The sequence below is a fragment of the Rutidosis leptorrhynchoides genome, unplaced genomic scaffold (assembly GCF_046630445.1).
Source record: "Rutidosis leptorrhynchoides isolate AG116_Rl617_1_P2 unplaced genomic scaffold, CSIRO_AGI_Rlap_v1 contig574, whole genome shotgun sequence".
Classification (NCBI taxonomy): Eukaryota; Viridiplantae; Streptophyta; class Magnoliopsida; order Asterales; family Asteraceae; genus Rutidosis; species Rutidosis leptorrhynchoides.
The window spans coordinates 140-28,045 of record NW_027266796.1 but is presented as its reverse complement, the minus strand read 5'-3'; the positions used below and the strand labels follow the sequence as shown (position 1 = coordinate 28,045).

Genomic DNA, 27,906 nt, shown 5'->3' with positions numbered 1-27,906 from the left:
CTCCGCTACTGATCTCGTGCTCAGCCTGCTATAAATAGAGCCAACCTTAAGCTTTCTTCTTCACAACTCATCCATCACTATCTCCCGAAACAATGGCGAAAGCATCTTCATTGTCGATTTCTTTCTTGCTCGTTGCCTTCATAGCAATCCTGAGCTGTTCTGATGCAGCTAGAATTCCTAATGATCGTTTAGACACAGGTGGTCTTAGCAGAGATAGCTTTCCAGAAGGTTTTGTGTTCGGAACAGCTACCTCTGCTTACCAAGTCGAAGGCATGGCCGATAAGGACGGTCGTGGTCCTAGCATTTGGGATGAATTCGTTAAGAAACCTGGTAATTACCAATCCTCTCATTAGGAATTTCCAAGTTTTTTTTTTTCTTTTGGTAATTACCAATTCTCTCATTAGGAATTTCCAAGTTTTTTTTATTTTTTATTTGTATTTGTATGTGACTTAATTCCAATGTTTGTCTTGAACAGGAGTTATTGCGGATAATTGTACCGGAGAAGTTTCTGTTGACCAATACCATCGCTATAAGGTAAATCTTAAGAGTTGAGATTTAACTAGTCAATAATTGCACTTATCCTAGTAGATGTTAATTTTCCTCTAAGGGATGAAATCCTAACATCTTTCTGTTTCGATTATTGTTTGCAGGAAGATGTGACCATCATGGAAAAGTTAAACTTTGATGCATACCGTTTCTCGATCTCATGGTCTAGGATTTTTCCAGGTGAAATTTCCTACCTTAGGATTTTTTCGAAACATCCGAATTCATGTTTCCTAATACACATTCTTGTCGATCACTGGCTTGTTATACATATTGAGACATTCTGAATTTTTTTGTAGACGGAGCTGGACGAGTTAACTGGAAGGGGGTTGCATACTACAACAAGTTGATCGATTATATGATTGAAAAAGGTAGAAATTTTGGAGAAATATTTCCATAGTAGATATCAATTTAGTTTTTCGTCTTTTTGTAACTGTCGTTAATCCCATCTTTAACTTTGAATATTCTATACAGGAATCACACCATACGCAAATCTTTATCATTATGATCTTCCCCAAGCTCTCCAGGAAAAGTATGGCGGATGGTTGAACGACCAAGTAGTGTGAGTACTTCTCCTAGAAGAAAGATCTAGATATAATTTCTCTGGTTGGGAGAAAATTCATTCATTCTAATTATTCCTCAAATAAAAATTATGCAGGAAGGATTTTGCCGATTATGCGGATTTCTGTTTCAATATTTTTGGGGACAGAGTAAAGAACTGGTTTACGTTTAACGAGCCAAGAGTTGTAGCTGCACTAGGATATGATTCTGGAACCTTTGCTCCAGGAAGGTGCTCCAAGGCTGTAGGAAATTGCACGGAGGGTAATTCTGGAACCGAGCCCTATATCGTGACACATAATTTGATTTTATCTCACGCCGCTGCTGTTCAAAGATATCGTGAGAAGTACCAAGTAAGGCTGCTAGCTAGTTATAAATAATTTCCTATCTTTCCTATGGTTCAGATTTCTACTAGTTTTAACTTTTGAGAATACTGATTAAAATTTGGAAATTTCAGGAAGGACAAAAGGGCAAAATCGGAATTCTATTGGATTTCGTGTGGTACGAGCCGTTGACGAGGGGAAAGAATGACAACTATGCAGCACAAAGGGCTAGAGACTTCCACGTTGGATGGTATATGCATCCTCTTGTCTATGGAGAGTATCCTAAAACAATGCAAAACATTGTTGGCAACAGGCTACCAAAATTCACAGAAGATGAGGCTAAAATGGTGAAAGGCTCATTCGATTACGTGGGAATTAATCAATACACAAGCTACTATATCTATGATCCTCATCAGCAACCTCTCAGTGAACAAGACTTGAGCTACCAAGCAGAATGGAATGCTGGATTTGCTTGTAAGAATTGATATATCATTTTCCTAAAACATTAATTTGAGAAAGTTTTCGTATTTTTTGTCCAAAAACTAAAAGTCTAATTATGTAATTTTGCAGATGACAAGAATGGAGTTCCGATCGGTCCCAAGGCACACTCTTATTGGCTATACGAAGTCCCCACTGGATTGTACAAGGCTTTGATGTACATAAAGGAGCATTACCAAAACCCTCCTGTCATTTTGTCCGAAAACGGTAATTTCCGCTCTTCTAAAAATTTGATGTACTACCTCCGTCCCAAAATAGTTGTCGATTTTCTCATTTTTCTTAATTTGTTATATATGTTAGGAATGGATGATGCTGGAAATGTGATGCTGGCTCAAGGAACGCACGACATGGAGAGGATCCATTACTACAGAGGATATCTAAACGAGCTGAAGATGGCCATCAACGATGGAGTTAACGGTATTGGATACTTTGCGTGGTCGTTGGTCGACAACTTCGAATGGCTATCAGGATACACTGCTAGATTCGGGATCGTCTACATAGATTACTCTGACCTCAGTAGACATCCTAAGATGTCTGCTCGCTGGTTCCAGAAATTACTTGCTAGAAAGAAGCATCATTAAAGTAGCTAATACTGTTCTATGTTCCCTTTTCGTTTAGATTTTTCGTTTAGTTTTCTTATTAGTAGTAGTTATTAATTATAGTTTATACAGACAAAAGTCAGTAACAATGAATATTATTTAAGAGCAAGTAAATTTTCCTTCAACCTATAATAAAATTCCTTCATGTCTATAATAATGTCTATAATAAAGGAATTAAAACCTGCAAAATTTAGCCAACTACGACTTGATCAAATGGTTAAGACATAATTCCTTCAGGAACATGAAAAAAAAAAACTGCAAAATTTAATTAAAAAAAAGGAAAATTATATATTCAAATCATATTTATTAAAACAAAACAGATTGTAGTTGGCACAAAGAGAACATCAATCATACAGATAACATATAAGATTCCTTAAAGCAAATCTCAAGACAAGCTCAAAACTCTTTCTACTTCACAAACAGTTGTAAAAACACACTCAAACTTGAGACCAACGTTCTTCACCCACCGAGATCCATCCCAAAAGTTTCGAGCTAGCGTTACATTTTGTTTACATAATGGTTGTAAAGAAAAACCCATAAGAATCTGAAATCTACAGTTTTGTTTTGTTATTGTGGATTGAGTTTCCAAACACGAACACAAGCATCTTCTCCAGAGCTCACCAAATTGTAGTCGTCAGTGAAAACTAATCCATAAACACCACCCAAGTGTGCTCCTTTTATAGTTATCCGCGTAGATGGTGGTTTGTCAACTTCATATACAATTACACACGTGTCCAAAGATCCAGTAGCAACCATACTGCTATTCGGAGACCAAGCAAGACAGTTTATGCGAGCAGTGTGGTATAACATGTTCTTAAGCTTTACCTGCAAGACATATCATCCATAAAAATGAATTCAGATTTCCTATTATAGTAGTTCAGATCTATGCATCTAGCTCCAGATCAAGCATATCACAATGAGAAAAGGGAAGGACAAAAACGGTAGAAACAGCCTTTTCAAGTGCAAAAATGTGTTTTTACCCGTTCTTGCCTGAGGCATATCACAACAATCACAATGAGGAAAAAAGATGGTTTCAATTTGAGAAACTTGATAAATACCTCTTGGGAGGCGCGATCCCATACGAAAGCTTCTCGATTTAGATCACCTGATGCGAACATGGAAAGATCTGGAGAGTAGCGTATGACACTAACTGCGCCCCGATGTTTATCAAGGACTGCCTCTTCAGCGAGGGTATCGCCTGTAATAGAATATATGTGGAGTTTACCATCCTCACTGCCTATAATAGCTTCACTCCCATCATGTGAGATAGCAGAAACTGTCGCGACAAAACCAAGGCTGATACTTGCAACAACTTTTGTACCACGAAGCATGTTAACTCCCGAATCAGTTATAACCAGAGCAAGCTCAGAGGAATGAAGGGCAAGACTTACATCTTTCGGTTGACTTCCAACATCAATGGACTCCGCATCTCCACATTGATCTCCATTTAAAGAGACTCTCCACACCTTGATTTTCAAAGGAAAAAAAATTAAATCAAAAATCAAAACAGTTGACACATTTATGGCCCAAGACATCAAAATCATTGTTAAGGTAACAGGGAGCCCATGAAGCATCACAAAATCAAAAGTGTGATTTGAAGTTCCAGGTTGAGATCAACATTAAGCAAAACGATTGGCGCATGTCCAGAGCAAAAGATAGAGGTCACAAATTTTAAAGGCAAGCAAGCAAAGAAAGCATCTATATAAGAATTGCATGTACCTTATTGTCAAAACCAGTTGTAACGATCTCTTGTTCAACTGCAGCGAAACATTTAATTTGAGAAATCTCTTTCATGGATAACTTACCACTGTACCCAATACCCCGTATCCATTTAACTATTAAACCATCATAGCTGCTAGACAATATTAACTTTGAATCACTTTTTGGAACAGCTAATGCACTGATATTCTTCATGTGACCAGATAATTGTACTGGTGATTTATCAAGATCACTGGCTGAGAATTTACTAATTGATCCACCAAGAGAAACAGTGACAAGATGGTCATTCTGCCAAAGACAGCCAACAAGCATATCATCGATCCCACCTGATCCAGGACAAGTCAATGTTTTCTTTAGCCTTCCATTGCCATCCTCAGAGATTTCCCATACTTTTGCTGACTTGTCAGCAGAAACTGTAAGCACCTATCAAAAATTTGCAAGCAATTAATTACATACACATTGTCATGTATGATCCCTAAGCGGAAAAATATCTAGAAGAATAAGTACCCTGCTGAAAGAAAGATATAATTGTAAGAATACAAAGAGGATTCAAACATTTCTACCCCCAACAAAATTGCCTCCAATATATCTAAACTTTTTCCTTAATGTTATCAGAAATGTTTTGAAAGAATACAAACTTATTCAATATTCTAAACACATCATTTATAACTAAAATTACAGTGACGTTTCATACAGAGGACTACATATGAGCATTACTTAGTTCCAACATTAAGCTCACCTGTTTACCATCAGGACTCCAGCTAACGGCATAAATGCTACCTTTGTGACCATCTTCAGATGAAAGTTCTCCAATCTTTTCTCCAGTCTTTCCTTCAAATATGATACCTTTCTTATCAGAACTCACACTGATGAATTTGCTTCCATCCGGAGAGAACCTCACACAGTTAACAAAATTTGAATGGTGCCTGTAACCAATAAAATAAAACCACTCAATGATGCGATTTCGCATAAATTTCATTAATGTCTCCCTAATTTAGTAGTTTACGAGATGTTTCACTAATTCAAAGTTTAAACTCCAATTGATGCATTCCAATATCTTAGATCACTACAACTCTGCATTATTATTGAGCTCATTTGGTCTAGGTCAAAGGAGTCACCGATGACGGCAAAAATCGCAATAATTAATTCATAGAAGACACTGAAGATGTGAGAAAAGATACACAACAGTGAACTATCTTGAACAAACCTGTGAGATAGTTTGAATTTAAATGGCGGTCCTTCATAGAAATTCACAAGATAATCCTCTCCACAGGTCACAATGCGAAACGGCCTCGTCGGTTTAAACGCACAGCTCAACACTCGCCTCGAATGACCATCGAATTCTCCCACATTAGTTCCAGAATCCCACCTATCAAAATCATCAACATGATTAAACAAAGTCAAAAAAAATACTTAACTTTAACTATCAATAAGCAATTCGATAAGTATCAAACTAATCAAAATTAAGAAACTCACATAAAAGCACGAACAAGTGACTTCCCTTTCCCATCACCAGACGCCACGATCCTCATCCCGTCAGGCGACCACTGCAAGTCATCAATCCGGCCAGATAAAACCCTAAACTCCTTCTTCAACACGTGGTCATTATAAGCTCCCCAGATCCGAACAGTCCCGGAGACATCAGCTGAGGCGATCCACTCTCCGTTCGGAGAGTACCTTGCCACGGTGGCAGGATAAGCATGCTCGCCATAGACGGAGACATTGAGAGGGTTGTTAAGGTCGAGGATGATGACCGATCGGCCGTTGGTGTAGAGAATCGAATCGGACTTAGGGTTGCCGGAGATCAGGATTCCACGGCCACGTTCCGTCGACGGCAGGCAAGCGTAAGTCTCCGATAGCTCAGCCGCCATTTTTGGTGGGGGAGGTTTTGTGATAGTCTGAGAAGAACAAGACAGGAGAAGAAATGAGTGTGACTGTGTTTTGAAAGCTTTTTGATTTTATACTGAAGAAAATCGTTTTATTTACTCCGATTTCTGTTTTTTGACACGTGTTGCGATATGATTTGTTTTAAGTTGCTTTACAGTTAAATAAAAAGTCAAAGTAAGAGCAAATTTTTGACTAGTCTGGAAGTACGAAGACTAGCTTTGAGGAATCGATATTCCCGAATTGTCAAATACACTAAAAATAGTTTTTCCGACGAGATTTTCTATCTTAAAAATGGAGGTAATGTTATTTTCATTAATAGATTTGTTAAATACATTAAAAATAATATTTTGCGACCTTAGATTTTTACGACGTCGCAAAAATATATTTTTAATGTATTTAACAATTCTATTAATAAAAATAGCAATTTTCAGTTTTGATAGTCAAAATTCTGTTTCAAAATTTTGGAACGAACCTTTTTACGTTTTGAAATGGATTAACGTTATGATTTTTATATTTGGGTAAGCGGATTATGATGGAACTTAATTCGGCACGAGGATGAATATAAAATTTACTCATGTCCTTCTTATTTTTTATCGCTGATAAAATTAATTGTCTAATTTGGTTCTCTTAATGTTAAAGAATATTAGGTAAGACTATTTCACGAATATATTGGCGACGAAAAATTCCGTCATTAAAAATATGTTTTCTTAGATTTTGTATTCGTGGAAATAGCATCACCCAAAATATTGATGAGCAATACAGTCCTTAAACTTTACTTGTGATTTTTCATTTTCCTCCATAAATTTTCTAATGCTATTTTCAGTTTAATACGGTAGAAAGTAACTTCCCTTCATTTTCCTCCATAAATTTTCTATGTTCCATATTCCATCATCCATTTCTGAGGCAGGATCTTGATATACCTATAGTTAAAAAGTTCATTATCATCCGGTGTTAGTTATACAAATTTGATAAGTTTTATGTATTTGTTTTAAGAAATTTATTTTGATTTTTATCAGTATTATTTACATGTTTTATTCTTAACCATGAATCTGAATTCATATTAGATTATCTATCAATTTCTACCAAAATAATTCATAATTATGGGAAAACCTTGTTTTCTGAACGATATTTCTGCATATCGAGCACAAAATTTATTCTTTTAAAACCCTCTAACGTGGGTGCCTCTTGCAAAACAATAATTAAGAAACGTGGATGCCTCGATTAGATTTTAAAGTATATACCTTAATGGATCGTTTATGAAGGTAAATTAAAATATTAAATATGATCTACTAATAATATCTAATAAAATGGTACATTAAATCTAATATTTTAATTGCTTTTAATTATTTTGAATTTAAAAAAATAAAATCAAAATTCAAAATATTTTACGCCACATATAATCTTGTTTAATGAATTCACTATATTAAGTCACTATTTTTAGCATTATTCGTTATCTTATTACTAGTAGATCATTTTTACTAGTTTGACTCATAAAAAAAAACAGTCTCCCCTTTCTAGCTTAACTTTCAAAATTTGTTCTTGGATCTCGAATATTTGACTTTCAAAACTATACTAAAATTAAAAGAATCCTAAAAGCACTCCCTCGTCGACCTCAAACGCATGACTGCATGTATAATAGAATATTTAAACTTGAAAGATATTCAATATTAACGACAATATTCATGTGTAGTATGATATATATTTTGTAGTCGATCAGTATAGTAGCTTAATAGTTCAATTCGATAATTTTTTTTCTGGGTTCGAACACCAAATATCGAGAATTTATAGATAGATTATTTTAGAAATATAATATATATGTCGCGTTCTATATATATATATACTCGTTAATAACGTTTAATAGTACTTTCTTTAATAAAGAGTGAGCAAAAATTCCACTATCTACAGTTAATTAAACAGAAGGAAACTAATAATGATCCAACAATTTGTAGGAAGTTAGAAATATTACGTCCCTCTAGATCCAAATTTTTATATACAAGAGATAATATTAATTAGTGAGATATAGTATATATAGCAATATTATTCAAAAAGAATTTAAACAGGAAAATAGAAAGTGAAATATCTGATCACATGTGTTGGACTTGATGGACTGCAACTAACACAAAGTAACTCCCAATTTCTTACCCTATCTCACAAAAACATGCATGTTTATAAAACAACCAGTCCAAGTCAAAATACATACATATATATACATATATATATACATATATATACACACACTGATGCATAACCAATAAACCTGAAATTTTTTTATGGATCAGAAACAGATATTTTTTTCTATCTAAAAACCCCACCACTGAATTAAATATTTCAACTTTGTTCAAGTACTAGATATAGAATTTTCAACATTGACTGTGTGAACACACTGTTTCTGTCAATATTAATTTTCCTATAAAGAACAATCGACCCCTCTAGAATTCTTCTTCTTCTTCCTTGACCATACTTTTCGTAAATTGATAGTTCTCGGTGAAAGTCAAGCCTATATATATAAAGCATGAGGAAGAAGAAGACTTGTAGTGGGAAGGAAGATCAACATATGGTTAAAATTAATATTAACAAAGGAGCTTGGTCTAGACAAGAAGATCAAAAACTGATTGATTATGTTACACAGCATGGAGCTCGTTCTTGGAGATCAATTCCTAAGGCTGCAGGTATATTTATATATATATGTGTGTGATATATTTGATCACCTCCTTTTCAAAACTATTGAAAAATATTACTTTTGAGGCTTGTTAATGTTGAATTTAAGTATTAATTATGTATAATTATATATTAGGGTTACGTAGATGTGGCAAGAGTTGTCGTCTGAGATGGATTAATTATTTGAGGCCGGACATTAAACGAGGTAACTTTGGAGAAGATGAAGAAGATCTCATCATCAGGCTTCATGTGCTACTTGGAAACAGGTATATATGTATAATTTTGATTATAACTCGAAACGAGCTAACAATTTTTGAATAACTTCAATGATATATATATATATATATATATTATGATCATCAGTCGGAATAGTTTGTGGATTCCAAAAACAGGAAAATATTTTTTTTGTTTTCAAAAATAAATAAATTATGCAGAATTAATTTTTGCTACAAACTATCTCTTATCAAGTTTCACTAAACCCTAATATTGGTTGTTTATTTTCTCTTAATCTGATTCCTCTATGGAAATACTTACTAGTAATTAACTATAATTACCTTATTGTAATATTTAGGTGGTCGATAATAGCAAGAAGATTGCCCGGACGAACGGACAATGAGGTTAAGAACTACTGGAATTCTCACATAAAGAAGAATCTGATTAAGAAAGGGATCGATCCAAATAATCGCAAGGACTTAATTAAGTGGACCGTAATCGGTGGAGGAAGACCGAATATTAGGGCACAAGCAATCCATTGTCATAATGATGATGATGAAGATGGTGATGTTTTCCAAAGAAACTCTTCAAGTGGCGCCATTAATATCAGCAATAATGGTACTTTTCCAGACTTAAACCTCGAATTAACTCTAAGCAACAGTACTAGTATTAATCCTGATCAACAACTCGAGGATGATCAAGCCAAGAAGAAACAAGTACAGAGTCGCTTCGATTCGCTTAAAGGTAGAGTCGAAATTGATATGGGAATTATTAATAACAATGATCACCCTCCAGGATTTCTTCTCTTTGTGTGATGATTAATTAATATATATTCGTGTATACATGTTTATAATATGTATGATCGATCGTTCATAAACTAATTGGTATCTTAGCATATGGAAATTGTATGTTGATGTTGATTAGAACTCGAGATCCAAGTAGTATGTACTAGTAGGAAAGTTAAATATGTGGCAAAGAGAAGCTGTTCTGATTTTAGGGTTTAAGTATATAGTATAGAGTTTTGAGAACGCGAACTTGCTTAATTGTGATTAAGAAGTTCGTGTTTTGAAAATACGAATCTGGTGGTAAAATTGACAATGATCGGGTTCTTAGAACCCGATCTTGCTTGGAAACAAATAATGTTCGCATTCTAAGAACACGATCTTGCATTTCCAAAAATTAAAAAATGATGTTTGAGTTCTTAGAACCCGAGCTTGCCTTAAAAGAAATAATGTTCGCCTTCTAAGAACACGATCTTGGTTTTCCAAAATATAAAAAATAATGTTCGAATTCTAGGAACACGATCTTGATTTCTTTTAGAAAAAAACCATGTTCGTGTTCCTAGTACACAAAATTCTTTTCCCATGCAAAAGCAGTTGATTAATTAATCTTCGTGTTACTAGTACACGAATTTCTTTTCCCAAGCAAAAACAGGCAATTAATTAACTAACAAAATCATGTTCGTGTTAGTAGTACACGAATTTCTTTTCCCAAACAAAAACAGGCGATTAATTAACTAACAAAACCATAATAACTGGTAAAATATGTTGTGATTTTTTGTCACTTTTATTAATTAATTTTTAAACAAACATTTATCATTAAAAAAAAAGTCTTAAATTGTTTTGATTTGTGCATTACCTTGATTCAATCCTTTTTTTGTCATGTTTGGGTACATGGTACCCGATTTTTAATAGAAAAAAAAATCAAGTTCGCGTTCCTAATTCTCGAGTTTGTCTTTTCTAAAGTAAGATCGGGTTATTGGTTTACGATTTTTACTTTTCAAAGCAACATCGAAATTTAATAATTAGTGATTAAGGCAGAAGATCGAGTTCTCAGAATTCGATCTCTGTAATTTCGTCCACCATCCCAAATCACCCACATATTCTATTCACGTTTAAAAAAAAGACATTATTTACGTAATTAATTCATATAGTATAGTGTAATAATGTCATATCTTTTTTTTGAAGATCTAATAATGTCATATCTAAAGAAGATATATGTAATTTAATTCGAAATGTAATTGGGTAGTTCAGTTTGTTGTTGAAAAGCTAACCTAATTGGTAGGTGAATACATGTGCTGCTATCTTCTCTCTCACTAGCTATATATACGTGGTCAGTTTTTTTTTTTTTATAATATATACGTGGTCAGTTGATAACTTTTTTCACAATATACTTACATCCTGATATAAATTAACCTGAAAAGATCATAGATTATATATTTTGCAAATTTATATTTATAAATTGAGAAATATAATTAATAAATATTCTCTTCATATTTAATTAGTAATTCATATTGTATATGTATTGGTACATCATGATTAGATTGGAATATATCTATATCAGTTCTTATAACTAATATGAATTATTAACTTCAAAAAAAATTAGTATGAATTATTTGGAAGTTTAGGGATAGAGACTTCCAATTATTTGAAAGAAAATATACATACATATATATATATATATATTTTTGATACAAGAGACAAACTGAAATATAAAAAACTATATATATAAGACTCTAAACCGAAAGAAATCGCAAAAAACAATCATTGAAAAAATAAACAACTTCAAACATCTTGACGAAAAACTTTAATTTTATCAATTGTTTTCGAGTAGATTACGTCCATTAAAATTAAACCAGATATCAAAATCAATTATATATATATTAAAAGTTAAATCCTTTTGAGATTTCTTTATTTTGACTGAACTATATATCCTCAATCCTCGTAATAAACTATTATGTGTATTGTCAATAATTTATATTGGAAATTTCATATTGGCTGTGTATATATACGAACTAAAACGGAAGTTCTCATTTTTACCTTTTTTTTTTTCTAAATTACAAACCCTAGGGCTACGTTTGGATCCAAAAGAAAGTCGGTACAACCTAACACTACTATTTAAGATTAGCTAGCTAAGATAAGCTACCAGTTAATTAATCTTGCAATGAGGACTTTTTTGATCTCCCAAAGTGAGAGATTCGACATATCCTTAATTAACAATATGATTATATAGATAATATTGAACTGATTAATTCGCGATTTGTAAGTTAATTAACTCAAATACTCCCCGAAAGAAAAATTGTCAAGTACTCAAAGACTTAATCGTTGCATACCTAGCTACAATCTACAAAAGAATTAGACCAGAGAAAAATGAACCAAGTCTTTGGTGTATATATAATTTCTTTAGAAGTGTGCTGTTTAATTTGGGGTGCGCCACTTTTATATAACTGGGTCTTAGAAGGTGAACATGAATAATTATTTTCGAAAATTAGATTTTTGGGATTGTTAATTGTGATTAATTAAGACATGCCTCGTAAGTCTTGTTCCCAGGAGAATTTTTTTTAAAAAAATTAATTATTTACATGCTCGTAAATGGGAAATCCGGGACTTGTTTTGTCCCAGAAATGAGAAATACGGTTCCTGTACGGCTCTATTTCTTGAACCGGAAATGAGACAAACGAGAATTACTCTTGTCTCGTAAATGGAGAGTACGGGTAACTTAAATCCGTAATTGACATTCACTGGATTACAACTCCCGAAAATTCCATTTACGGGAAAGTTTTTGCCTATAAAAACACACCGCACCCCGTTTCATTTTCACATTCTTTCTTCGTCTTTCTTAATATTTTTGGAAATCCTAATTTTTCTTCGTATTTCTTCGTACTATTTTTAAAATTTTATTAAATATGTCTTCCTATTTAAATTTATACTGGAGGAGTTTTGTACAATATGTGGATGGCAAGGTCGTGGTGGGTAGTGTTCCCGACGCAACGTATTTCATCAAAGATATGTTGAGTTATGACGATTTTTCTCAAGTAATGTGCAATTATGCCGGCATTGAAAGAGAAGGGGTACAATTGAAGCTAATCTATGTATATGTGAATGATAACGGTGAAAAACAATGTATCGTAATTAAAGATGATGCTACATTATCATTGATGTATCAACATCATTCTTGGAGTCGTGACTTGTTCATCAGCTACCATCCGATTCATAATTTGGGTCGAACACCAAGATTCAATGTCGGGGGAGAGTCGAGTAGTAGGTCTCGCGGACGACAGGGATACGGCCCCTCCGACGAGGATTACATTGTTCCCCGCGCAAGAGATTATCATGTGTTCAGCAATATGGATGGACCTGATGAGGTTACAAACCGCCGCATTCCTACTCGTCTAGAATTATACAATGGTGACCCTAGCACCATAAAGATGGGAACGTATTTTTCGAATAGGAAAGAGCTTCAGGGTGCGATAGCCATATGGTCAACTAGGCGGGGAGCAGAATATCGCGTGACGGTGTCAGATCGGACGAGATGGGTTGCAGAATGCATAAATCATCCAAACAAACGTACTAAGAAGCCGTATCACGGTATTGTATTAACTGGAAGATCCGTGCTTCGTTTAAGAGCGAATATCGCACGTGGCAAATGACAGTCTGGTGTGACGGGCACAATTATGATGGAGTAAACAACGAACGGGAAGACAGGAATATTTCGCAAAATCATGTTGCCCACGTCATATTTGATAAGATTCGCGACCGTCCAAATTACCCAATCAAGTCCATTGTTTCCGATCGCGAATCAGCATTCAACTGTAAAATTGAGAAGAAAAAAGCTTGGGACGGTAAACGAGTGGCGATGAACCAGTTATATGGAGATTGGGAGACAAATTTTCGCCAACTGCCTAGTTACATGCGAGCTCTTGAACACTGTAACGATGGGACGAAAGTGCAGTGGAAGTTCAATAAGGAGGACGGGATTGTATATAGCTGGAAGAAGATTTTCAGGTACCAACAAATATTTACTAAGCACGGAAATATGAATTTTACACTATATACTGATTATGGTTATTTATTCAGGTACGTATTTTGGTATTTTGGTGCCACAAAATGCACATTTCAACACAGTCACCCTACAGTTACTGTCGACGCAACGCATCTTTGTGGGGCATACAAGGGTAAGGCGGTTGTAGCGATTGTGAAGACTGCTAACAACAGAGTCGTGCCAGTCGCATATGCCATCATAGACGAGGAGTCGAACCACATCTGGTATTGGTTCTTAAAGTACCTGAAAAAATACGTTCAACAATATACGTTCACATGCATCATCTCTGATCATCATTCGGGCATCCTTTCTACTATCGTGAAGCTCGATAGAAAATTTCCAAACTGGAGAGTACACAGGTGATGATTACAACACTTTAATTATAATTTTAAATTCAAATTAATTCATGAATTAATCATTGCATCTGCACAGGTACTGCATGGAGCACGCTCGTGCCAATATGATGGGAAGCATCCTGAAGAAGAAAGGATTATATGACTTATGTTGGGCCGTGGGTACCGAGTTGGATGAGGCTAAATATATGAAGGCATTGGCAGATCTTATAGATACGAGTCTAGCTGCATCTACGTATCTGCAACGTATTCTCCTAGAGAAGTGGACATTGTTCCTAGACGGATTCCACAAATGGGGTGTAACTACTTCGAACGACACGGAGAGTTACAATAACGTTCTCAGAGGCGATCGCTTCTTGCCGATAAGGGCGTTCGTCCAGGCCACGCAAGCAAAAGCTATGGCAATTTTTGCATACGAACTGATGAAAATAAATAGGTATAGATCTGCACTTGTACCGATATCGTCTGAGACATTCGATGCCAACAAGATGCATGCCAGACGGTACGAAATCTCGTTATATCCAAATACTCCCAGACGTACATTCAGTGTGAGATCTTCGCCGTTGCGTCTCGGAGTTGCCGGCAGTGAACATACTGTTCGATTTGACATGGGTTCATGCACATATTTAATTTGGGACACCTACAGGATTCCTTGTTCTCATGCAATGGCCGTTGCGAAGATACTCAACGTCCTTCGTCTAGATCTGGTTCATCGTTGCTACACAAGGGATGGTTGGAGACAACATTTCAGTGATGTATTTCACCCTCTACCAAATTACTGGCCCGAATTCGAGTTTTTGCTCCTACCTGATGATAGTCGAATGATTCATCATACCGGTCGGGGTCGCAAAAGAATTAACAGACGACAGCTGGGCTCGAGGGACTATGCGAATAGAATAGGTCCAAAACCATGAGGGTGTAGCAATTACAATGCCATAGACCACGACAGAAGGAAGTGCCCGTTGACTCATACACCGGGAGATAGATTGTCATTGAACATGTTGCACGATCCATACGGACTTCCTGGAAATTCGCCTTTCGATGATGAGGACTACGATGATGATTATGAAGATAGTGACAATGATGATGATGACAGTGAGGATGACCCTCATGAAGATGAAGATGATGAGGATGATGATGATGGTGACGGTGACGGTGATGATAGTGAGTATGATGATTAATCATTTATTTATTTTTTTATAACATGTCGACTTTGAAAAATATGAATAAAGTATTACTCAAAACACTATATATACAATCTACTCGCAAAACTACGAATGACGACCTCATCCGTAGAACAAATTGTCCCTCTTTTTCATCTGACCTCGACCTATGTGATCCTGTCGCTGCAACTCTGTCTCCTCCGTAACTGGTTCGGGACCATCTCCAGAATGTGAATGAACGCCCTGAGAACTCGACCCGATGCCTAAGCCCATCTGAACATCTCCAGAATGTGAGTGATGAGGAGGGTCGATCATGGTCTGTTGTTGCTGCTGCAGTACACCAGACCAAAGACTGTCGAAGTTGTACTCTACAGGATGTGCAGGACCGATAGGATCTACATCCATGGAGGAGCCTACAACATCCGAGGGTGGGACCGGAGGTGCGAACTGATGAAATGGTGAAGTGGCATCTGCCAATTCATCGGTAGTAAATGTTTGGCAGGTCATCATGTCATGGAACCTAAGGTTCATTTGTCTAAAAAACAAGTAATCGCTCCCTTATGTCTGTAGCTCTGACACATAAGATCGTGGACGGTCTGATACTGAATGACGACCAGATCCAGCAGGACAGAGGACCCACCAGGACGATCCGATACTGAATGACGACCAGAACCAACAGGACAAGAGGGTCTCGCATGAGGATCAGATCCCGCATGTGCTGCAAGAGGAGGTACTCCGGGCGAGGGCCCTCTGGCCCGTCTACTGCTCCTCAACACTTGACTCCCTAGCCGCCGCAACAGTGATCTCGACTAGGGAGGTACGTAATCCTGATTGGGATCCACGTGTACGATTCCCTGAGTCGGGACTATAGTCGGGTCCTGGATCGGCAAACCGGTGGCCTCCAACAAGTCCTTGATATTGGTCGATGCTTCCTCGTAATTCTGCACATGTTGGAGATGATACTAATTATCCATGTACTCCTCCTACAGGTTGCACGTCCACTACATATGGTGGCTCAACTCGTCGCTCTGCAATTCAATACCAAGGAACATAATCACTGAATTAATATTTTCCAATAGAGATCGCTCAACGAATGACTCATAAGAAATAATCCGTACGCACCAGGGCATGCACAGATTCTGAGTGGCCATGGTAACCTCCTGCGTCTGGCTCATGACTGGGATCCTGGATAAACTGGACGGTCTTACTATGGTACCAAGATCTATAAGGAGGCGGAGCCTCCGGGTAAGCTATAGGGGTACCCTCCACGACACGGTTAGCTTGACTGTGCCACTCTTGAACGTAAATAGCATGGTCTCGTTCCCAATTCCTATGGTGTGACGACCTCTTTATTCTATGCAATATCTGAGTCTCGGTCTCATTCAGAGGATCATCCGGAATAACTTGGCGACATCCAAACTGTCGCATGACCCTGTCGGGGTAGTGTCCCTCCACAATGTAGTAGTAGTGGAGGTATGTTCTAGACCTCCAAATGTGCTCACCATGACGGCATCCATCCGGTAGAGTGTGCATGTGCTCAACGTAGGGTGTCCATAGGAACTAAAAGTCAAAAATAAATTAATTGTTAAAAATAAATTTATATTTTGGAAAAATAAGTTAAAAAAAATTAAAAGTCAACGAGAAGTTAGATGATAAAATATCTGCGACGAAGTCATCATGGACAACTGATCTCTATAAGCCGGAAGGACGTGGCTTGTAATATTGGTTCTGGACAAAGGTCTCGTCCACCTGTGTAAAAAAGAAATACGTAATTTGTACGCCATAAACCATAAAGAAAAAAAATAAATCAATCAATGAATTTAGTTATAACTTCAACAGATTTGTGAACTTACCGTGCATCAAATGGTAAACCAACCGACGCCACATGTCCTCTGCCAAATCTTAGTCTGACCTTCAGAATCCTCGTCCATGCCCACGACTACACGAGTAGCCCGCATATTGTTCGTATAATGCTCTCCTGAACGGGCAGAATCGCACAATGCGCGGTAGGTGTAGGCAAGCACGGCGCTGCCCTAGCTCAACATGTCGCAAGCCTCTGGGTCTTCTAGGAGCCGTAATACGAACAGATCGATCTTATTTTGGCTCTTATTCGAGAAGAAGCAACCAGCAAGCAAGAAGGCAACGTGGCATCGCGCCCTCTGTAGCGCCTCCAAGTTTGAAATCTTTACACGGTCGCGATGGAGCTCCAAGTGCTGCCTAAGGCTAGCGAGCCGAATAGCGGTCTTCCCATCCCTCTTCGGGCAAAAGCCCAACAGCCTCTCCAGATACTCGTCGATGTCGGAGGGATACAACTCATTACCCGTAATAGGTAAACCGTCAACACATAGACCCAGCAACATCCCAACATCTTGCAGTGTGATGGTGGCCTCGCCTATGGATAGATGAAAACTGTGAGTCTCGGGCCTCCATCGTTCGGCCAGTGCCGTCAGCAGATGATGGTCATACTCCATATATCCTACTGGAAACCAATCCAAACCCCATCATCTGTATATACGCCATCACCTGAGGTATACGATAGACGTCATCCCGCATACACTCCAAAAGAAAGCGTCAGCTCTCCTCACAAGCAGTGGCCTATCACACTCCTCGTGAGACAAATAAATGTGACGCGATCTATGCAGCGGCTGAAACCACAATAGATCAACCTCCCTAGATCCTTGAGGAATCCATGAAGATCTCTCCGCCATAACCTGTAAAAATAAATATGAGTTCTGTAAAATAAATGAACAATTAAGAACTCATACTACGAATTTTTTTTAAAACAAGTCCCCATATCATCCGTAAAGTTTTCACTTATTTTCAAAGAAGTGCCACATACTTCTTTAAAATAACATGTTAGCCATAGAATTTACAATTTTTTACAATCTAGTCTTCATATTTTAGAAAATTATAAATTCAATCCACACACTATAAAATAGATACAATTAACACCTCAAACTTGCTATACATTTCATCTTGAACCCATACTTCTTCAATCTTACATTTCTGTCACCCGAACCGAAAAAACCGAACGGAAATAACCAATGGAACCGAAAAAACCGAACCCGAAAATCGAATAAAACGAACCGAAAATTTGAACTGAAAAATCGGAACCCGCAAAATCGAACCGGAAAATCCTACTCAAACCGAAATCAAACCCAACCGACAAAATCAAACCAAAATAACCCCCCAATCGAAAAAATCGAACCAAAACACCTACCGAAACCCCAACATCGAACCAAACTCACTACCCTAACCGATCGTGGCTGCAAAATGAACACTTTGAAGAAATTCCGGCTAAAAAAAATGACTACATTGGTTTAATCCGTTAAATTTCGAACAAATTTAAATCTTCTTTCGAGTACTTGATGAGAGAGAGCAAATTCCTTAAACTATCGAAGAAGAAAATTAAATCTTCCGCCGTCCGAAAATGGTTCCGATCGGGTTTTGAGAGAAAATGGTGAGAGAGAAGAGAGATCGATCGTCTGTCGAGAGGAAAACTGGGTTTGAAATGTTGATATGGTTGTCCCATATATGGGAATCACGGGTCAAACACATCTCCCGTAATTAGCATTTCTGGGACAACATGCAGTTGTCCCGTCATGCCATGTGTCGACCTCATCTTGTCCCGTGGGTGGCATTATCGGGAAACGTGTACAGAGTTATTTTCGTGTATTGGATTTACGGGACACGCTCATCTTGTCCCGTGATTAGCATTTCCGAGACACGCGAGCTTAGATTTAATCACGTTAATTTTTTGTAATCACTGTCATTAACTTAATATTCCCGGAAATTGGATTTCCGGGAAGTGTATATCCGTTTACCTAGACCACAAATACCAATTTAATGTTCACCTTCTAGGGTTGGGTAACACATTTATAATTTACCGGTTTATTTTGAGCACAGTTTTATGGAAAAATGTGATGATTAATATTATATATATATATTATGAAAAGAAGGGATTTCATTAACTCTCCCTAGCCGCGCTCCATTATACAATTCAAACCGAAAAACCAAACAGTTTAGTTTGGTTTCAAAAGAAAAAATTTATATTTTGGTTTGAATCGAATCGAACCGTTTTAATAATAATTTAGTTTGATTTCAAATGTTTTGGTTTGGTTCAAACCGATTAAAACCAAATAAGACTAGAATAGACAATCAAAATTTCTAACCCATTAATATACTATGTCCATTAATTAATCCATATCATTTTTATTATTTTAACAATAGTAAAAGACCATTTTATTTTGTTGTGTATCCAAAATATTAATTTCACTTTTCATTATCTAAATGTATGAATTTTTTATTTTATTTTTAAATAAATATATGAATGTTAACTACATATTGATAATTTATTTTATTAACTTTATTTTATTAATAGAGATAATTAAATTTTATATTTTAAAATTTAGTTTGAACCGAATCGAATCGTTTTATATTAGTTTGGTTTGGTTTGGTTTGAAAAAGAAAACAGTTCAGTTTGGTTTGAAAAATCTCAAACCGTTTTGAATATGGTTCAGTTTGGTTTGATATCCAAACCGAACTAAACGAACCATGGACACCCCTAACTGTGATACAAACGAAGAAGACAATCGATCACGCCATTTATTTTAAAATTAGCTATTGAATGGACGAGTACATCGTTCCTTTGACTCATATAAACAAAAGAGTAAGAATGAAAATCATGAGATAATAATTTTATCTTACAAAATATATCTCTACATGACAATAAATAAATGTCACTGCTATTAATTGCATTGATAATAACCAATCCATGTATTTTTCCTAATTATTTTTTCCTATTTACTCCAAAGAAAGTAGCTAATTAAGAAGTAATGGAATTTCAGAAATTACTAAATACTACCTCTGTATTTAAATAGTTGATACTTTTAAACTTTTCACGCATATCAATATCATTAACTTCAATACATAAAGTATCTTTATTTTACATTTATATCCTTTCTCTTTTTCCATTAAACTATTAATTGTATGTGAGTGTAAAGTTAGTGGAGGGGTAAAAATGTAAAAAAATGCATTGATATTCTCAAAACGTCAACTATTTAAAGACAAAAAAGTTCACCAAAAACGTCATCTATTTATATACGGAGAGGGCAATAAAGTGTTCTTTCACTGTCCAAGTTACTAAATTTTTCTAATCTTGTTTTCTCATGGGCATTCTCTCTAACACTTTGTGACCAAGACCATCCACCCTATTCTAACACTTCATCCAAATGATCCGATATATAATTTTTCACCAAACTCAATTGAGTCTGGAGAAGCTATGTCTTACTTAAGACGTCTTCAAAATACGTATTTTTTAACTAAAATGATAAAAAAAACACACATTTGTTAAAGGTGTTTGGAACAATCGAGATCATGCAACAAACACACCCATTATAAATAAAATTTCTTGTTTCCTCGAGAATCATCCAAATAGTAAAACAACATATTCCAAGAGCAAAAAATAAAACTATCATCCAATAAAATAAAAGGATGATTCAAAATCAGTTCCTTAAAATAATTTTTGGATGATTAGTGACAATCAAGATAATTGGAAAAAGAGATTAGAGAATTAACACAAAAGAACAACATTAGATAGAAAAGAGAGAACAAGTGAATAAAAGAGTTGCTTATCGAATGAAAGTAACCATGATAGAGACATGCTAAAAGAGCGACGAAGGTGATGCGATCACCACCGGTAGAGTAAACAACAACCATTATATCACAAATCCATTTTTTTCTCATCCTTCATCTCCTTCATCTCCTTCGTCTTCCTCTACTCCTCCATGTTCTCTATCCTCTCCAGTATGCGGTTGATTTTATCTGCTCATCCTCCATAAACTCCATTAGATGCTCAACCTGCATGAAGGCACACATTAGATACTATTATGTCCACAACGAGCCTGCTCAATAATGAAAAACTTGTAAAAGAAGACAAACATGGAAAATTTTATAAGTACAAGTTGAAATGGTATCACAGTTCAGTAATATGAAATGAAGATGTTTGTGTCAAGCATGAAGATGTGTGTGTCAAGACTGCGTGTTTCATCTTCTCATAGTTTTTTTTTTCTTTGTGAAAGAACACATGCTTCCATCAAAATTTCATTCTCCATATACTCGGCAAGCTCCTTGGGAGTTTCCACCTTGGAAATATGTATGCTTGGAAATGTAATGCCAGAGAGAAGAAGCCATACATAACCCAAAAAGCCAGTGAAACTTCCAACTATTGTACCATTCTTGATGATATAACCAGCCGTTGCAATGTGTTCTCGACTTTGTATTGATAAAACCTTTGAAATGGCCTCTTCACCGGTGCCCCTTTTGCTTTCCTCAATTAAAGCCCTAGTCTTTTGCACTTCCACCTTTACTGCACACAAAGCCTGAAATAAATAAATAAACACGGATTTAATAAGCAGTAGACAATTCTTTGGTGTGGGTATTAACAGTGATGCTTTTTTTTTTTTGATACAAGAAGAGAAGCAAGGCTCAAAAACAGGTCAACAAGAGACCAAAATGAAAACCATCCGACAAACAAAAACAAGAGCAGCAAAAGATGAAATCTAGACAATTGTGAGACACTTTTTTACCGCATGAACAGCTTCAGAGAAAGTAGTATCACGTTTCAAAGCCAAACCATTCTTGAGCCCAGAGTTGACTATCGCTTTTGCTTCTTCTTCAATGTCTCGTGATGGAGGGCCAATGTCAATGGAGCATAAATATTTAAAGCGCATTTTTATGTCCGAGTCAGAATCTTCGGAAGAAAATTTTGGACCAGCTGGTGTAGGGGTTGACGGAAGAGGACCAAGCTTAGGGATAGTCTTAAATCGAGGAGGTTTTCGGTCGATATGGACAAATTTGGATAGAGTATTTGCGAGGTAAATGAGGGGGAGCTATTTCTAGAGATTATTTGATAGTCGATAAGACCGGATAATTTTGAAGCTAGAAAGGATGATAAGTTGAGGACAGAAGATGGAGAGATTAAAGCATGAAAATGATCAAAATTAAGAGATCTCGAAAGATTTACCGGGATAATGGTTGAAGGACCGGCAGGAATCGAGAGTGGAACAATGTCGGAAGAGGGAGAGGTTGAGGTTGAGAGAGGGAAGTTCGTAGGTGGTTGAGGGGGATTAACCAAAGCTGGAGGCGAGAGAACTAAAGTTTCATGAGAGCAGCCAAATTCAGGAAGAGAAATCGACTTAGGAGAAGGGAGGACATCATTGCCAGCAGAGCTACCGGAGGCAGGAGCAACAAGCTCATCCGAGATTTTTTGAGAGTTCACAACTTGAGAAGAGACTTCGACCGATCTTGATAAGTAGGATCCATAGGAGGCGAATTAGAAACCGAGGAGAGGTCGGAAACATCACGAGCGATGACCCTGTTGATATCGAGAATGAAATCCTGATAAAATTCCTCGTCGATACCAATTTCAAAGAAATCAAAGTCCACTTGGATAGAAACAGAATCATTGATGTTAACTTTTCTAGTGAAGCTAACGAGCATTTTTTGCAACATCCAATTTGGCCTATCTTCAATCTCAATACTCATGCAAATAAAATCACCTAAGCAGCTAGCAATGTTAGAAAATAGCTCACGATCCCAAATATACAAAGGGACATGAGATAAACGAAGCCAACACTGATGCTGCTGATATTGGAAGTGAAGTAAGAGAAAGTTTGGTTGAGGGTAGTAGTGAAGGGGACCTAGAGTACTTCCATGATCACGATGTTGGAATCAGTGGGCCAAGAGTCACTCATCAAGATTCATACAAGAAACACAGTGATAGGCCTAAATGGGACTTAAAAGAAAACTAGTAAGCATGATTCCAAACAGTCTACTCCCAAAGAAGATAGCGATCGAACTTACTGAGGGTTCGGCCGACCTCCTATTGGTGGAGAACGGACGCCAGAGGTGGTGGAGTGTCGACGCTCGGAGCTTTCGGAGGGAAGTAGCCATGCCCGGAGTTGGAAATGGAATCTGAGTAGATAGAATCGGAGGTAGGGATGGAAGAGAAGAAGACTGAAATCTCTAGAACATTAGTTTTTATACGTAGGTTCAACTCAGTAAAAGACAATACTACCCTTCGGTTCATTTTAGCATCTTCTAACTTATAACTGGACTAGGGATATAAGAATCTTTTTGCGTCTTTTAAATTGGTTCAGCTCGGTTCAGTTAAAAGTCTTATTTATGATTTATAGTAGATAATAACTGGGACAAAATTATAAGCCAGCATAAGTTTTGTTACGGCCAAACACATGCACAAAAATAGTCTAAAGATTAGCCAAGAAAAACAGTCCGGCAACAACATGAGCTAGAAAACAAACAACCCAAGTGACCAAAACAAAAGCTCATGCGACGATCTTGGCTGACCTCACAAAGAGGCTGTCCACAACCTTACCCATGTTGGAAATGGTTTCAAGCGTGGCAGGGTAAATGGCATCTCGCTTCCGATCTAATTCGAATATGAAGGATGATAATTAATAGCTACTACAAAATTGTTGAGACTAAAGATAAAGTCGGTTTTATGTTATGTTACCACTAGCCTTATCGAGCATTTTCTTTTCCGGGCTACGTACGGAAAATTATTGTCTCGAATTCATCTAAAATTAATTTGCATGCCATAAAAAATTGAAAATATGAATACTTTGTAATTCAATACCTAAAATTCTGATATTTGGTACGACTTTAATTTCTTTCAATTTGAACAAATTTTATCGTCATGAAATACCTAAAATGCTGTCCATATATATAGTCCTTCCCATCATCAAATAGATATTGATTTAGATTTTTTTGATACATTCAAAATTTAAAATATTTAAATAATAAAAAAAAAATTAAAAGGATAAAACCACGTCTATTTACATCGGTAACAACATTCATATTTCACATCCATCGGCCATCAAATTTTTATCAGTTAACCAATATATCTGCTGACCAAGAGTGATTATATATCAGGATGGATTTTCAACATAGCGATCGAGAATCGTCGAGTCTGTATGATATAATTTTTAAAATTATTTAGGTTAGAGAGAATATTACATAATCTTTTTATATAGTACAAAATCAATGAATAAAAAACATTAAAATAATTAGGTAGCTAGCTAGGTTAATTATTGATGTAAACTCTTTTTTATTTATAATAAAAACGAAATACATTTTAGCAAAAAGGAAATTATAACCGTTGTTCTTGGTACGTATACATATAATATGTCGGAAATCAAAATCAAGAACGTCGACAAAACACAACTAAACTTGAACGGAATTGAAACACACAAACATACATGCATGCATATTTCGGATCATGGGACATGACACTGATCAGAATGGCGGCCGGCCGGCTGAGATTCAACGCTTGCGGCGGACGGTTTCCCTCTGGGAATTGAAGAAAACGGTTGCGACGGGGAGACCCAAGCGGAGGCCCTCAGCAAAGAGACGAGTGGAGAAGTGGGCCCGAGTTTTCGGCGGCTCTATTTCACCTATCGGACCTTCCTGCTTAAACAGAATCACGGCATAACGGTGAATTCCCACCGGTGGACGAGGTCCCATGTACTCCAGAATTTCCTTCCCTGAAATTAACACCATGCATTATTCAAATTAAATTGAATGATCAGCAAAACCCAAATACAAAATTTATGTTTTTGTGGGAATTCGAACATTCAACGTGTTAAAATGTATTAATTATACTAATTATATTTTTTATTAAAGAGACAAATCGATAATACAAAGTCATATGAATACTTATACAAACATGAAGAATTATATTAATATATACATTCTAATTAAATTATGAAATAAATATTTTAACTCCAAAAACTTTTTATTATATATATATTCTTTCCGTCCCAAATTAGATGCTAATCTAGTCAATTTCATACAAATTAAGAAAATATATTTTTAAGTTTATTTTTCAACATAATTATGATTATATAAACTAAAAACCTTTATGTAGGATATGTGGATGAATATGATAAAATTGGTGAGGGAGAATGTATGAGATACATGAATGTGAAGATGGTGAAGGTGGTGAGAGTATAATGAAAAAACATAATTATTATTCTTTATATTTATCAAAATTTACATTTAATTTAAAATAAAAAATTATGTTTATATTAACATTTAATTTGAAATGGAGAGAATATATTGTAACTAGATGTGAGTAATACTTTTTTTCAGTAAAGTATAATCTTATCATTTGAAAAAAAAACCAAATTATTATGGCTCTACTTAGTCGGATTCTAATTAGTACTTAGGCACTTAGCAACACAAGAAGCAAAGAATTGTAATTGCCAGGTGGGCTAACTTTACATGGACGCCACGTGAAGATATTAGAATGTGCCACGTGTGATGACAGGCAGGTAGCGAAAAAACTTTCCTAATGACACGTGGCAATCCTCACGGTAGGTGATACTTGTTGTCAAAGCAATTCGCCACGTACCCGTCGACAAAGAGGAGTGTAGAACAGATACACTAAACTATAAAATGATGCATGCATTTGATTACAAATGATTTTTGAGTTAAAATATGCATTTATTTTTTAAAAGATAATATATATTATAATTATTATTCTCACTACCTTCAAATAAATAACGTTTTGTTTTCTAAATTTATCAGAAAAATAATATATCTAAATATAATAATCAAATAAATTAATTTTTCAAGAAATCTAAAAATAAAAAACGAAACCCTATTCGGAGACGGGAGTATTATTCAAATACAATGGCAAGATATTTTGAGGAATTTGAACCAAGTGGGTTAGGGTGAGATTACATGTAAGGCACGTGTACTTCTTTTTCTTTTGTAATTTTTCCCTTTTTATATTTAGATTCATTTAACTAATTGTATTGTTGTAAATTGTCTATTGGTTTAAATATTAATCCGTGATGTTTTTTGTCGACGACAACTATGGCCATGCATGCACAATTCTGTCTCCATTCTCAGAAAATGTGAAATTATACGCCAAAAAAGATTCTACTTTCTTCGTCATCTCTGATAACTTTATGAAATTCTTTTTCAATAACATCAAAAATTAAAATTGAAAGCAAACAAACAAACAAGTTTTAGAATGATTTTCCATCTAGAGTAATCTTGGGAAAACTTTTCATACATTATCATATCAAATTAATTTAACATTGCATGTTAAAATTAAAGTGTAACTTTTTTGTTTAATCATTTAAAATTTTGATGCATTTTACGTCGCCGAAGAATGATATCGGCGATATTGATCCGGCGACGCATTAAAAAGGGTAATTTTTTGTTTTATTTATTTAAAATTTTGATGTATTGATCTCCATGCGGAGAGAATGAATTCGGCGACGCACTTTTATTCGCCGTCGAATAATTGTGATTCGGCGACGCATGCAATCGGAAACATCAATCAATTATGCGTGACATGTGTCTAAAATTTAGAGAATAATTCGTCTAACCTCGATTTGGATTAGTGCCGCCGGAATGTCAACCACAATCCTACAAAAATTAAGGAAAAAATGGTAAATTTGTATAATTTAAAAATAAAAATTAAGATGATGATCAGTCTCGATCGAACGAACCAGTGAGCCCACTCCCTCATACTCGGTTCGCTAGGGCTTGGAGCATCTGGATCAGTCATAACCTACAACATCAATTTAACACTCATTTTCCATTCAAAGAACAAAAATATTTTTTTTTAAACTCATATATAATTTTTTTATAAAGGTTAAATTTTATCAATAAAAAATAAAATGTGGTACGATGTTTACAGCTATTCTCGATCCGTAGGAGGAATTTTCTTTAAAAAAAATCATTCTGCAGATCGACGATAGCTGACATTAATATGATTTTAACACTATATTAAAGGTTTGAAAATTAATTAAAATGCAAAAAATAATATAAGTAATAGTAATTCGATCATGCATGCAAGCAACAAAACGTTGATGTTCGAATTGATCAGTTATAAAACAATAAATTAATTAATGGTTTGAAGAAATGAAGAAGAAACTAACCAATGTATAGAACTCATGAGGGTTACCAGACATGATAATCTTGGGAGGATTAACAACAATTGAAGGCTTGATTTCACAGCCATTAATGACATGTTTAGAACCAAAATAGACAAACATATTAGTAACAGGGACAAACATGTCAACAACATCTCCTATTACCTTCCCTACTACCAAAGGTTCTACTGAGCTTGCCATTGATCTATCTTTCTGGTTCTTTTTTTTTTTAAGTATATGAAGAAGATATATTTTGAATATCTCATAGAGTGATAAAGCTCTTACATAAGTAAAAAGAAAAAGATTTTGGTTGCTGGTAAAGGGCCCACAAACCCACTATTATAAAACCTATAGCCCATGTATAGGGCCATTAAAATGTTGATTGAAGCATATATTGCCAAATGTATGTATAGTCCCTATGTAGATATTCAAAAAAATGGTATATTTTTTAAACATAATAAGTTAGTTGTAAAACTTCCTTAAGGTTTAGTTATTGTAATGTTTATTCATATTTTAGAAAAATAATTTATCCACTTAAAATTATGTGAAAGAGTACCTTTGTGCAATGACATATTTCTACTATTTTAATATTATGATTATTT

The 27,906-nt window shown here is 35.6% G+C and overlaps 6 protein-coding genes across 6 annotated transcripts; 3 read left to right on the top strand and 3 right to left on the bottom strand.

Moving 5' to 3' along the window:
• The first annotated feature begins 92 nt into the window (after positions 1-92).
• LOC139884592 (beta-glucosidase 44-like) lies at positions 93-2,503 on the top strand. Its single transcript, XM_071868608.1, has 9 exons — positions 93-330; positions 476-534; positions 651-726; positions 843-914; positions 1,018-1,105; positions 1,202-1,454; positions 1,559-1,898; positions 1,995-2,129; positions 2,223-2,503. The coding sequence occupies exons 1-9, from the start codon at positions 93-95 to the stop codon at positions 2,501-2,503; spliced, it is 1,542 nt and encodes a 513-aa protein (XP_071724709.1).
• Positions 2,504-3,088: 585 nt separating this feature from the next.
• On the bottom strand, positions 3,089-6,111 carry LOC139884588 (actin-interacting protein 1-2). The gene is made up of 6 exons (XM_071868604.1): positions 5,717-6,111; positions 5,448-5,609; positions 4,980-5,166; positions 4,241-4,663; positions 3,580-3,987; positions 3,089-3,346 (listed from the first exon to the last, which is right to left on the bottom strand). The coding sequence occupies exons 1-6, from the start codon at positions 6,109-6,111 to the stop codon at positions 3,089-3,091; spliced, it is 1,833 nt and encodes a 610-aa protein (XP_071724705.1).
• Positions 6,112-8,639: 2,528 nt separating this feature from the next.
• On the top strand, positions 8,640-9,813 carry LOC139884591 (transcription factor MYB8-like). Its single transcript, XM_071868607.1, has 3 exons — positions 8,640-8,796; positions 8,922-9,051; positions 9,357-9,813. The coding sequence occupies exons 1-3, from the start codon at positions 8,640-8,642 to the stop codon at positions 9,811-9,813; spliced, it is 744 nt and encodes a 247-aa protein (XP_071724708.1).
• A 3,610-nt stretch (positions 9,814-13,423) lies between these two features.
• LOC139884590 (uncharacterized) lies at positions 13,424-15,086 on the top strand. The gene is made up of 3 exons (XM_071868606.1): positions 13,424-13,782; positions 13,855-14,043; positions 14,252-15,086. Exons 1-3 carry the CDS (start codon positions 13,424-13,426, stop codon positions 15,084-15,086), a joined length of 1,383 nt encoding a protein of 460 aa, XP_071724707.1.
• Positions 15,087-16,336: 1,250 nt separating this feature from the next.
• Positions 16,337-17,806, bottom strand: LOC139884589 (serine/threonine-protein phosphatase 7 long form homolog). Its single transcript, XM_071868605.1, has 3 exons — positions 17,390-17,806; positions 16,458-16,895; positions 16,337-16,363 (listed from the first exon to the last, which is right to left on the bottom strand). The coding sequence occupies exons 1-3, from the start codon at positions 17,804-17,806 to the stop codon at positions 16,337-16,339; spliced, it is 882 nt and encodes a 293-aa protein (XP_071724706.1).
• Positions 17,807-24,677: 6,871 nt separating this feature from the next.
• LOC139884598 (protein MOTHER of FT and TFL1) lies at positions 24,678-27,505 on the bottom strand. Its single transcript, XM_071868613.1, is given in 5 exon segments — positions 24,678-24,898; positions 26,756-26,776; positions 26,779-26,795; positions 26,879-26,940; positions 27,311-27,505. Coding segments are annotated over 5 exon segments (516 nt in total).
• Positions 27,506-27,906: the final 401 nt, after the last annotated feature.